This window comes from Haliotis rufescens, unplaced genomic scaffold, assembly GCF_023055435.1.
Source record: "Haliotis rufescens isolate VD_foot unplaced genomic scaffold, xgHalRufe1.0.p SCAF_24, whole genome shotgun sequence".
Taxonomy (NCBI): Eukaryota; Metazoa; Mollusca; class Gastropoda; order Lepetellida; family Haliotidae; genus Haliotis; species Haliotis rufescens.
This window is the reverse complement of record NW_025963935.1, coordinates 1,039,902-1,052,452: the sequence shown is the minus strand read 5'-3', so window position 1 is coordinate 1,052,452 and position 12,551 is coordinate 1,039,902. Positions and strand designations below refer to the sequence as shown.

Here is a 12,551-nt window from a genome sequence, read left to right as displayed (position 1 = left end):
GATATAACGAACTTTCTTTTTAGTCCCGACTATTTGCTGTAGTTATTCTGTATATATGCTTATAACGAACTACGGTTATAACGAACTAAAAATAGTAGTCCCTTTGAGTTCGTTATAACCGTAGTTTACTGTAAGTTGTTCTGTGTATTTAGGCAGGCGATAAACAAACACAACAATGTCGTCGTTCGGGTTAGAATCTCTTTCAATGTTTTTTCAACACGAAAATTTAATTTTCCAATTTTTCAAATTAAGTTGATTATGCGTTATATCACAGACTGCAATGTTATCACTGCAGAGTCAAGAGTTACATTACATCATCTTTAGTTAGCCAGGGTATTATATTATTCCATACTGGCAAACACCAATCTGCCTGCCTTGTACTAGTGGCGGGTAAACAGAGGACCTTACTAGGAACACTAACTTAACCTGAAACTGGAAGCTTGAGGTTGATTTTGATCCGTGACGTAGCTATAAGGTGAGGTGAAATGGGGTTTAACGTCGCGTCCAAGATTATTGCACTTATATAGCGACGTGCATGTACGTGTATGTGTGTGTGGCTGCTTGTACTAGTCCGGACTGATGCCATTTTATAGTGCTAGCTCACTGAGATACCATGCCGCAGTTTAACATGAATACCCCACTCAGACACAGTATACTGACTCCGAGCCGACCAGTCCTTGTTTTAGCCCTTAAATGCCGAGCGCCAGACAGGGTAACAACAAGTACCATCTTTTAACGTCTTTCGGTATGACGCGGTCGGGGATCGAACCCTGGATCTTCCGCTCTCCGTGCGGACGCTCTACCACTAGACCAAGGAGGCGGTCTGACGTAGCTATAAGCAAGTACCTCTGATATATATACTAAGCAAAACGTGCGAGGAATCATGAATATATTTTGGGATATGGATTATACTGAGAATACAATTTCGTAAAAATATCCCGAAAAACATTTATGACCCCTTACTTTTTTCAAGTATATATCCAAAAACGTTACCCCTGTCCGACAGACATCGAGCTAAAAGATTTGTCATATTCATCATTCTCTCAAATGTTCCTTTACTATTGGGGGGCACGGGTGGCCCCGTCGCTTAAGGCGGCGCGATTCGCTGTCCCTTGGGAACGCCAGAAATCTATGATTGTGGGCTCGAATCCCGGTTCGCTCCGATTATGTTTCTAGGTTTGTCAGCACCATAACCGTGTTCGTTGGTTTCACAATATTAATGAGTTAATTATTGATATTGAGTTGATATACATATGCATACATCATTCTATACCAACATGGGGGCACGGGTGGCCCAGTCGTCTAAGGCGCCGCTACACGCTGTGCAGAGTTGCGTACCTTGGGCACTCCAGGAACCTATGATCGTGGGTTCGAATCCCGGTTAGCCCCGATTATGGTAAACGTCTGAGACCTGCATCACTTCGGGCTTTCCTCCCACATTAAGCTGACACGCCGTGATATAACTGGAATACTGTTAAAAGCGGCGTTAAACCCAACTCACTCACTCACTGACTGTTGGATGCTTTAAGCATGTTGATAGCTAATTATACGACAACGTGCTCAGTGCTGCATTATGGGTACAGTAATACAGATCCTATATATTATCCATCTTTTCCAGGACGGAAGCGAATGCTTTTGTGGTGACGTCATCAAGACAGGGTACACTCTGAAGGCCGACTATGAATGCTCCGCTCGATGTTCAGGCAATAGAGGCACTGGGTGTGGAGGTCCGTGGAGGATCTCCATCTACAGAATAGTCCCCTGACGTGTCGTGTAAATGTGCCTTTGCAGGACATTACAGCTTTGTTTCATTGTTGTGGGCCAATTGTATTTTAAGACTTTTCATTACAATGGACATCAATTTCTTTTCAAGTCTTACGCTTGCTTCATATCATTGTACAAATGTTGACAAATTGTTATGCCCCAAGGGCATTTGAGTGAGTGAGTGAGTTGGGTTTAACGCCGCTTTTAACAGTATTCCAGTTATATCAAGGCGTGTCAGCTTAATGTGGGAGGAAAGCACGAAGTGATGCAGGTCTCAGACGTTTACCACTTCGGTGAAACCAACGAGCACGGGTATGGTGCTGACAAACCTAGAAACACAATCGGGGCGAACCTGGATTCGAACCCACAATCATAGGGTTCTGGCGTGCCCAAGGGACGCAACTCTGCACAGCGAATCGCGGCGCCTTAGACGACTGGGTCCCCCGTGCCCCCCAAGGGCATTTTAAAATGTTTCGTTACAATGTACATTTTTTTCGATTCGTATGCTTGCTTTATGTCCTGAAAATACGGCTATGGAGAGTATTGCAGCTTTGTTTTATAATTGGATCTGCACTTTCTTCTCACAACGTTACATTTATTATGTTCTGTTTTTAAGTCTTATCCTTGCTGTAGGGAGGAGTGCACTGAAAATCAATCCCCGCCATCAATCCATCAATCCATCATCTATCGACCAATCCATTACCACATCTTTCATTCATCAATCAATCCATCCACCAACCAACCAATCCTTACATCCATCCATAAACCCAGCCACCCAACACATCCATCTAACCATCCATCCACAAACCCACCCAAGTAACAAATCCTTCTATCCATCCATCCATAAACCCACCAACCCAACACATCCATCCACCCTACCACCCAACACATCCATCCACCCACCAACAAACCCACCCAACCAACACATCCATCCACACACACACACCCAACCAACACATCCATCCACACACACATCCAACCAACACATCCATCCACACACACATCCAACCAACACATCCATCCACACACACACATCCAACCAACACATCCATCCACACACACATCCAACCAACACATCCATCCACACACACATCCAACCAACACATCCATCCACACACACATCCAACCAACACATCCATCCACACACACATCCAACCAACACATCCATCCACACACATCCAACCAACACATCCATCCACACACACATCCAACCAACACATCCATCCACACACATCCAACCAACACATCCATCCACACACACATCCAACCAACACATCCATCCACACACACATCCAACCAACACATCCATCCACACACACATCCAACCAACACATCCCTCCACACACACATCCAACCAACACATCCATCCACACACATCCAACGAACACATCCATCCACACACACATCCAACCAACACATCCATCCACACACACACATCCAACCAACACATCCATCCACACACACACATCCAACCAACACATCCATCCACACACACATCCAACCAACACATCCATCCACACACACATCCAACCAACACATCCATCCACACACACACATCCAACCAACACATCCATCCACACACACATCCAACCAACACATCCATCCACACACCCACCCAACCAACACATCCATCCACACACACACATCCAACCAACACATCCATCCACACACACATCCAACCAACACATCCATCCACCCACCAACAAACCCACCCAACCAACACATCCATCCACACACACACATCCAACCAACACATCCATCCACACACACATCCAACCAACACATCCATCCACCCACCAACAAACCCACCCAACCAACACATCCATCCACACACACATCCAACAAACACATCCATCCACCCACCAACAAACCCACCCAACCAACACATCCATCCACACACACACATCCAACCAACACATCCATCCACACACACATCCAACCAACACATCCATCCACACACACATCCAACCAACACATCCATCCACCCACCAACAAACCCACCCAACCAACACATCCATCCACACACACATCCAACCAACACATCCATCCACACACACATCCATCCAACCAACACATCCATCCACACACCAACAAACCCACCCAACCAACACATCCATCCACACACACACATCCAACCAACACATCCATCCACACACACATCTAACCAACACATCCATCCACACACACATCCAACCAACACATCCATCCACACACACACATCCAACCAACACATCCATCCACACACACATCCAACCAACACATCCATCCACACACACATCCAACCAACACATCCATCCACACACACATCCAACCAACACATCCATCCACACACACATCCAACCAACACATCCATCCACACACACATCCAACCAACACATCCATCCACAAACCCACCCATCCATGGATATTAAAGATTGTTCTTTAAATAATGCATATACCAAATTTGTTCTTTAATAAAAGTAAAAAATACTTTAAATCTGGTGAAGTCTGTTATGTACACAAAAAGGGTTGTAAACAAATTGACCGGTGAAGTCAGTCATATAAACAAAAGGGTGAAACCAGTGATATAAACAAAAGGATAATGACTGATTGGGGTCTTTGAGTTGATGGTACGCTGGGGGTATGTAATTGCCTTGGTCACGGTTGATTTGACGGTTGGAGTCTTTTGAGGTTGAACGATGGGTTCTTTTACTTTTCTGATTTTGAAGTCTTTGAGGTTGGTGGTGCATTGTTGACAAGCTTATATTGGAGAAACCTCCAGGTCCCTCAATATCCGCATTAAAGAACATCAAAGCTCAGTCTCCAAAGAATGTCACAGCATCCCGTCGGATAAAGTCAAAGCTATCCCATTATCCTTACCTCTCTAAAACACACCTCTTCATTAAAACCTCTTGTGCACAGTATACAGTGAGTGTGAGTGAGTTGGGTTTAATGCCGCTTTTAACAGTATTCCAGTTATATCGCGGCGTGTCAGCTTAATGTGGGAGAAAAGCACGAAGTGATGCAGGTCTTAGACGTTTACCACTTCGGTGAAACCCACGAGCACGGGTATGGTGCTGACAAACCTAGAAACATAATCGGGGCGAACCGGGATTCGAGCCCACAATCATAGGTTTCTGGCGTGCCCCAGGGACGCAACTCTGCACAGCGAATCGCGGCGCCTAAGACGACTGGGCCACCCGTGACCCCCGCACAGTATACAAGCACCCCGGTCTTATTGGGTAAAGAACTTATGTAGCATATGTGAATAACATTTCTAAATGTTGAGACTATGTGTCCTGCAAAACGACCTGGTGCCAAAACTAGAATACTATATGGCAAACGGCTCAAGACTAAAGACCGCCTCCGTGGTCTAGTGGTAGAGCGTCCGCCCGTAGAGCGGATGGTCCGGGGTTCGATCCCCGGCAGCGCCATATAATACGTATAAAGATGGTACGTGTTGTTGCCCTGCCTGGTGCTCGGCATTAAGGGGCTAAAACAAGGACTGGTCTGCTCGGAATCAGTATACTGTGTCTGAGCGGGGTATTCATGTTAAACTGTGGTATGGTTTCTCAGTGAGCTAGCACTATAAATCGACATTAGTCCGGACTAGTACAAGCAGCCAAACACACACACACGCACACACACACACGTGCATGCACGTCGCTATATAAGCGCAATAATCCTGGACGCGACGTTAAACTCCATTACCCCTCACCTTACCTCAGCACAATAGCATATAGGATACTATCTGTCACAAATTTTATTATGTTACGTATTTATTCTCAAATTGAAACGAAAAAATTAAACCTGAAATCAGTACAAGTTAAACTAAAATGTGAAATTAATAAATAACCACATAACATCAATAAACAATGAACAATTTATATTCAAATACGCAGGATAAGGTATAGAATTACGACAGGCAATACAATGGGTCGAGCAGGTAGCAGCAGCAATCAATATTTGGCTCCATGGCGTAAGTCCGTGCTATCACCAATGTGCAGTATTTGTCACAGCTGCATGTCTTCAGTGAGGCAGATGCTCCGTTCTTGAATCCAGGAAAACAGGCAGAAAAGTCGTTGTTTTCCCAAAGGTAACCCGTGCGCACTGGGCAAGTAGAAAGACGTAAGTCAGGTCGCCGAAGGAAGGCGTCAAATCGCCCTCGCCTTGCTCTTATGTAGGTACAGTCAACCTTCCAGAGGCTTTCATATCGAGAGACCGCCTCCGTGGTCTAATGGTAGAGCGTCCGCCCGGAGAGCGGAAGGTCCAGGTTCGATCCCCAGCCGCGTCATACCAAAAGATGTTAAAAGATGGTACTTGTTGTTACCCTGTCTGGCGCTCGGCATTAAGGGGCTAAAACAAGGACTGGTCGGCTAGGAGTCAGTATACTGTGTCTGAGTTGAGTATTCATGTTAAACTGCGGCATGGTATCTCAGTGTGATAGCACTATAAATCGGCATCAGTCCGGGCTAGTACAAGCAACCACACACACACACACATACAAGTGCATGCACGTCGCTATATAAGTGCAATAATCTTGGACGCGACGTTGAACCCCATTTCACCTCACCTCCATATCGAGAACCTGTTAGTCATTTTCAGAAGTAACGATAGCTGTTAACAAGCAGTAGACAAGCTCCTCACAGGGTAGATCTCTAAACTTTTAGGTTAACGAAGGTGTCAAGCGCTGGGCGGAGCTTGAGATATAAACAACCAAGGGAGGTCACTCTATATCAAGGTCACTACAACGGTCAACATTAACTGTTTGAGAGGCATCTAGAAGTTGGCAAATAAGTAAGAAAAACGTACAACTTTATGGATAACAACTTCTGTTTTTTTGCACATAGCCGCGTTTCGATGTCGATTCTTACACCGTTATCAAGCTGGAGTGAAAAGTAACGTCGCTATATGCAATAAACCAGATATTGTTATCCATAAAGCTGTACGTTTTTCTAACTAAGGTCAACATTGTACGAGCGCTTCAATCAAATTGCCTCTTTACTCTCATCAGAAATACACTTTCAATATACACTGCCACAATACGCTGGTCACTGCACATGGATATACTCAAGTATAAAATAATGAACACACCAGATTGTGTGTTTCCATAATACGCTGGTCACTGGACATGGATATACTCAAGTATAAAATAATGAACACACCAGATTGTATGTTTCCATAATACGCTGGTCATTGGACATGGATATACTCAAGTATAAAATAATAAACACACCAGATTGTATGTTTCCATAATACATGCATAATTAGCACAACTGCATGTGTATATTCATCCGATCAGCCGACTCAAGAAAGTATGCCTGCAAGTACAATGTCTTTGCCTCTGACGCGTTTGATCTCGACGTTAAAGACGAAGTCCGCCTGATGAACCCTGATTTCTGTCTTCGTTAAATTGAGAAATGTGAGTGGATTGTGATGACTTGATGTAACGCGAATAGTGGACATCAATCAATATGTCTGTGATGTAATAGAGAGAGAAACAGAGAGAGAGAGAGAGAGAGAGAGAGAAAAAAAAGTGAGAGAGAGAGAGAAAGTGAGAGAGTGAGAGGGAGGGTGAGAGAGAGTGAGTGAGTTAGAGAGTGAGAGAGCGAGTGGGAGAGCGAGAGAGAGTGTGAGAGAGATAGAGTGAGTGAGAGAGAGAGAATGAGTGTGAGTGAGAGGGAGGGTGAGAGAGTGAGTGAGTTAGAGAGTGAGAGAGCGAGTGGGAGAGTAAGAGAGCGAGAGAGAGTGTGAGAGAGATAGAGTGAGTGAGAGAGAGAGAATGAGTGTGAGTGAGAGGGAGGGTGAGAGAGAGTGAGTGAGTTAGAGAGTGAGAGAGCGAGTGGGAGAGTAAGAGAGCGAGAGAGAGTGTGAGAGAGATAGAGTGAGTGAGAGAGAGAGAATGAGTGTGAGTGAGAGGGAGGGTGAGAGAGAGTGAGTGAGTTAGAGAGTGAGAGAGCGAGTGGGAGAGTAAGAGAGAGCGAGAGAGAGTGTGAGAGAGATAGAGTGAGAGAGAGAATGAGTGTGAGTGAGAGGGAGGGTGAGAGAGAGTGAGTGAGTTAGAGAGTGAGAGAGCGAGTGGGAGAGTAAGAGAGAGCGAGAGAGAGTGTGAGAGAGATAGAGTGAGTGAGAGAGAGAATGAGTGTGAGTGAGAGGGAGGGTGAGAGAGAGTGAGTGAGTTAGAGAGTGAGAGAGCGAGTGGGAGAGTAAGAGAGCGAGAGAGAGTGTGAGAGAGATAGAGTGAGTGAGAGAGAGAGAGAATGAGTGTGAGTGAGAGGGAGGGTGAGAGAGAGTGAGTGAGTTAGAGAGTGAGAGAGCGAGTGGGAGAGTAAGAGAGCGAGAGAGAGTGTGAGAGAGAAAGAGTGAGTGAGAGAGCGAATGAGAGAGGGTGAGAGAGATAGAGTGAGTGAGAGAGATAGAGTGAGTGTGAGTGAGAGGGAGGGTGAGAGAGAGTGAGTGAGTTAGAGAGTGAGAGAGCGAGTGGGAGAGTAAGAGCGAGAGAGAGTGTGAGAGAGATAGAGTGAGTGAGAGAGAGAGAATGAGTGTGAGTGAGAGGGAGGGTGAGAGAGAGTGAGTGAGTTAGAGAGTGAGAGAGCGAGTGGGAGAGTAAGAGAGCGAGAGAGAGTGTGAGAGAGATAGAGTGAGTGAGAGAGAGAGAATGAGTGTGAGTGAGAGGGAGGGTGAGAGAGAGTGAGTGAGTTAGAGAGTGAGAGAGCGAGAGAGAGTGTGAGAGAGAAAGAGTGAGTGAGAGAGCGAATGAGAGAGGGTGAGAGAGAGAGCGAGAGTGAGAGAGAGAGAAGGCAGTGATGAATACATACACGCATATGACATGATTTGCACATACATAATAAATAGTAAATAAATCTCCAGTATGAAGACTGGCATACATACACACAGTATTTACATTTTACAAACTGACACGCATGACATCCCAGCATCTTCCCACGTCATACCCACATACCCCCCACCCCCCACCTCCACCCCCAACACAGACCCGCGCCGACATTCAACCTTACCCCACCAGCGCTCCCATAAGCACTCCATAAACACCCACACACCTATAAATCATACCCACACACACTCCTGTGGTTTAACTCCAAAACGTCAGCCCGTCAAAATAAGGTACTTGGTATCCTGCCTTGCGGTCGGCATTAAGGGGATGTAGTCCATGATCCAGAGAAAATTTGACTACCAAACAGAGGGACAAATTACCAATATGATTTTCAGTTAGCTTGATGTCTCAACTGTATAATTTCATGTGATGGACATTTCAGATGCCCAGCTAAATACGATAATGGCGGCCATTTTCCAAGATGGCGGCCATTTTTCACTTTTTCTACAGATTTCAGAAATAACACAGAATTTAATAATTTCAGACAACTTTTATTTCCTGATATTGTTTCAGCACTACATTGCACACATTCTGTTATGCTTTTTGTATATCATTGATAAGACGAGGATAGATCGGAGTTAGCCTAATGAGGCTGAGTGGGGTATCCATGTTAAACTGTGGCATGGTATCTCGGTAGGCTAGCACTACGAGACCAACATCAGTCCGGACGGGTACGAGCAGTGAACACCCCCCTACAGGAGTTTATTGAAGGTGACGGGAATCGTGGAACTGAAGTCGCATCTACTGCGCACGTAAAATATCTACATTCGGTTCAGGAAGAGCAATTTGTGGATGTCAACTTCTTTATCATGAGTGAGTGAGTATGGTTTTACGCCGCTTTTAGCAATATTCCAGCAATATCACGGCGGGGGACACCAGTAATGGGTTTCAAACATTGTACCCATGTCGGGAATCGGACCCGGGTCTTCGGCGTGACGAGCGAACGCTTTACCCACTTGGCTACCCGACCGCCCCTTCTTTATTTTGAGGAACACAACATTTTCATGGTATATACTTACGCCTTCATAAAGTGAAGGAATTATATGAGGCAGAGAATATATATATATGTACATGTAAGAGTGAGTGAGTGAGTTGGGTTTAACGCCGCTTTTAACAGTATTACAGTCATATCACGGCGTGTCAGCTTAATGAGGGAGGAAAGCCCGAAGTGATGTAGGTCTCAGACGTTTACCACTTCGGTGAAACCCACAAGCACGGGTATGGTGCTGACACACCTAGAAACATAATCGGGGCGAACCGGGATTCGAACCCACAATCATAGGTTTCTGGCGTGCCTAAGAGACACAACTCTACACAGCGAATCGCGGCGCCTTAGACGACTGGGCCACCCGTGTCCCCCTGTACATGTAAGAACAACAAAAGTAATAAGATTACAAAAAGGTCGAAACTTAACAAGGGAAGCCAACAGATAATTGGCGGTGATAGGTGATTAGCAATAGACAGTGGAAGCCAACACTTTACAGTAATGATAGTTGATTATGATTTGGTTGCTTTGTTGTTTAACGCCGCACTCAGCAATATTCCAGCTATATGACGGCGGTCTGTAAATAATCGAGTCTGGACCAGACAATCCAGTGATTGATATCATGAGCATCTATCCACGAGGCATTGACACGAGACATGGTTTGTGGATCTTATCATACTTATTGGGATACTGAGTCTTAAGGGTAGCGACAGCAGATGATTTTCTAACTGGATTTTATGTTTAAATACTCGGTAAAATACTGCCTTAGGAGAGTTGTTTATCCAACTTGACCAAGTCTGGCTGAACTGATCAGAGATATGTTGTTTTATAACATATTTTAATACATTTATATTTGGCATGAATTGTTGTGTCCATATAAAACTAAGGCCCAATCCTATTCGAGCCAGCTGTATATATGGTTATAGGAGTCTGCCAATAATACATTAGTGACTGAGTGAGTTGGGTTTAACGCCGCTTTTAACATTATTCCAGTCATATCATGTCAGCTTAATTCGGGAGGAAAGCCCGAAGTGATGCAGGTCTGAGACGTTTACCACATCGGTATGGTGCTGACAAACCTACAAACATAATCGGGGCGAACCTGGATTCGAACCCACAACCATAGGTTTCTGGCGTGCCCAAGGGACACAACTCTGCACAGCGAATCGCGGCGCCTTAGACGACTGGGCCACCCGTACCCCCAAATATTACATTATACATAACAGTACACAATTTCGTTGGTTTATTATAAGTTATCTTGGACCAAATATGTCAACATTCTTTGTTTAATTAAATCAGTAATAGGAGTTCCCAGTTCTCCCTATAAAAGTATATCCTTACCCTTAGTATATATTTTAAGAAATCTGTGTGAATCTTTTCTATCATATCTAGTTTACAAAATCCCCAAATTTCAGAACCATATGTTAATATAGGCACGATTGTATGATCAAATAATACATAATAACTGGAAGTCTATTGGTAAGTCAAGATTACGTATTCTAATTTATGATAAATGCATAGATTTTCTACCTGGGGCTACTCACGACATCTTGGCTGCTAGGAAATTTCCAGATCATGAAAGTGACAGTCAGAATGTTTTCCAAACTAAACCTCGAAATATTTGAGACGGGGTATTCCGAACAACAGTTACGGGCTTTTTGACTGATTCCATACAATCTAGGGAATATATTAGCCATTCAACACTGTTCTTTTGTTCAATTTCAAATTATTAATCGAGATATGTTTCAAAATCTGTTTCGAAGAGTAGTCGCCAGTTTAAAACTAGTAACGTAAGGCACGAGAAAGCTGCTATCTGATTGGCTAATGTCGGCTTCTTGTCAGTCATTCCATTGGTCGGTCAAAGTTCACGCAAGGTCGGTCTGACGTGACTTGTGATGGGATGTCCTCAGATCTTTGTTTCGCGGTAGCTAGAACTAAGATCTTATTTTAATGAGATTGTTATTATTCCGCGCCATGAAGGTAGAAGGTTCAGAAGAAATGATTGAAATAAACATTGTAAAAAGGGGATGTTATAGCCTCATGGTTAAAGCCTCGACCCACCGAAGGCCCCCGTTGGATTCCCACAATGGGTACAACGTGGGAAAACCACTCGAGCTGTCCCCCGCCATGATATTGCTAGACTATTGCTAAAAGCGGCGTAAAGCAATACTCACTCACCCACTTCGTCGTGCTGTTGCTTGATTGTGACTTAACGGGAACTCAATCATTTAAATATGAACATCGAGTTGATAATATGCCGACAGTGTGGACGTTGCTCAAAATGGTGATCACTGGTTTGTCTGGTCCAGACTAGAATATTTATTTATTGTAATATAGCTTGCATAGTGCAGCGATTTCGCCAAGGCTCGCTAAATACAATGTTTATTCCTAATGCAGGATATTTACCATCCCCAAACACAAAAGCGTGATAACCTCTTTATCATATAATGTCATTCTTTAATTCTGTGCTTGAAAATAGCTCTCCCTCTCTCACAAACATTACCGAAAGATTGCGAGTTTTCCTGGAATGCGCGCATTAATATGTATTACGTCACAGGGTAAGTGGTGTGTCAGTCGGACTGTGACAGTATTAGGAATAAACACTATGTATTTAGCTCGCCAAGGCTCGCTAAATACAATGTTTATTCCTACTGCAGGATATTTACCATCCCCAAACACACTCGCGTGATAACCTCTATTGACTATACCACTGTTCTATTAAGCCTTGATGTCCTACATAAACTCTAAAATAATATCGACAGTAAGTTTTAAAGTGAAGATATGGCAATGTTAGAATTGGTGATACAAACTTTGCTTTAACAGTAAATGCAATTTAATTGTCAACTGACTGATGTGACTGATCTGGAACATTCCCCGTGATTAAATGATTTTGAATATTACTGCATCACCTATGTTTTATTGCCGACACAG

The 12,551-nt window shown here is 44.1% G+C and overlaps 1 protein-coding gene across 1 annotated transcript in view; it reads left to right on the top strand.

Annotated features, from left to right (window-relative positions):
* The window catches only part of LOC124126823 (integumentary mucin C.1-like), a 41,738-nt gene extending 39,694 nt beyond the window's left edge, over nt 1-2,044 (top strand). The window contains exon 4 of the mRNA XM_046490348.2: nt 1,619-2,044. Within this exon, the coding sequence (XP_046346304.2) occupies nt 1,619-1,765 (147 nt within the window). The 3' untranslated portion in view covers nt 1,766-2,044. The remainder of the gene's footprint in view (nt 1-1,618) is intronic.
* The last annotated feature ends 10,507 nt before the right edge of the window (nt 2,045-12,551 follow it).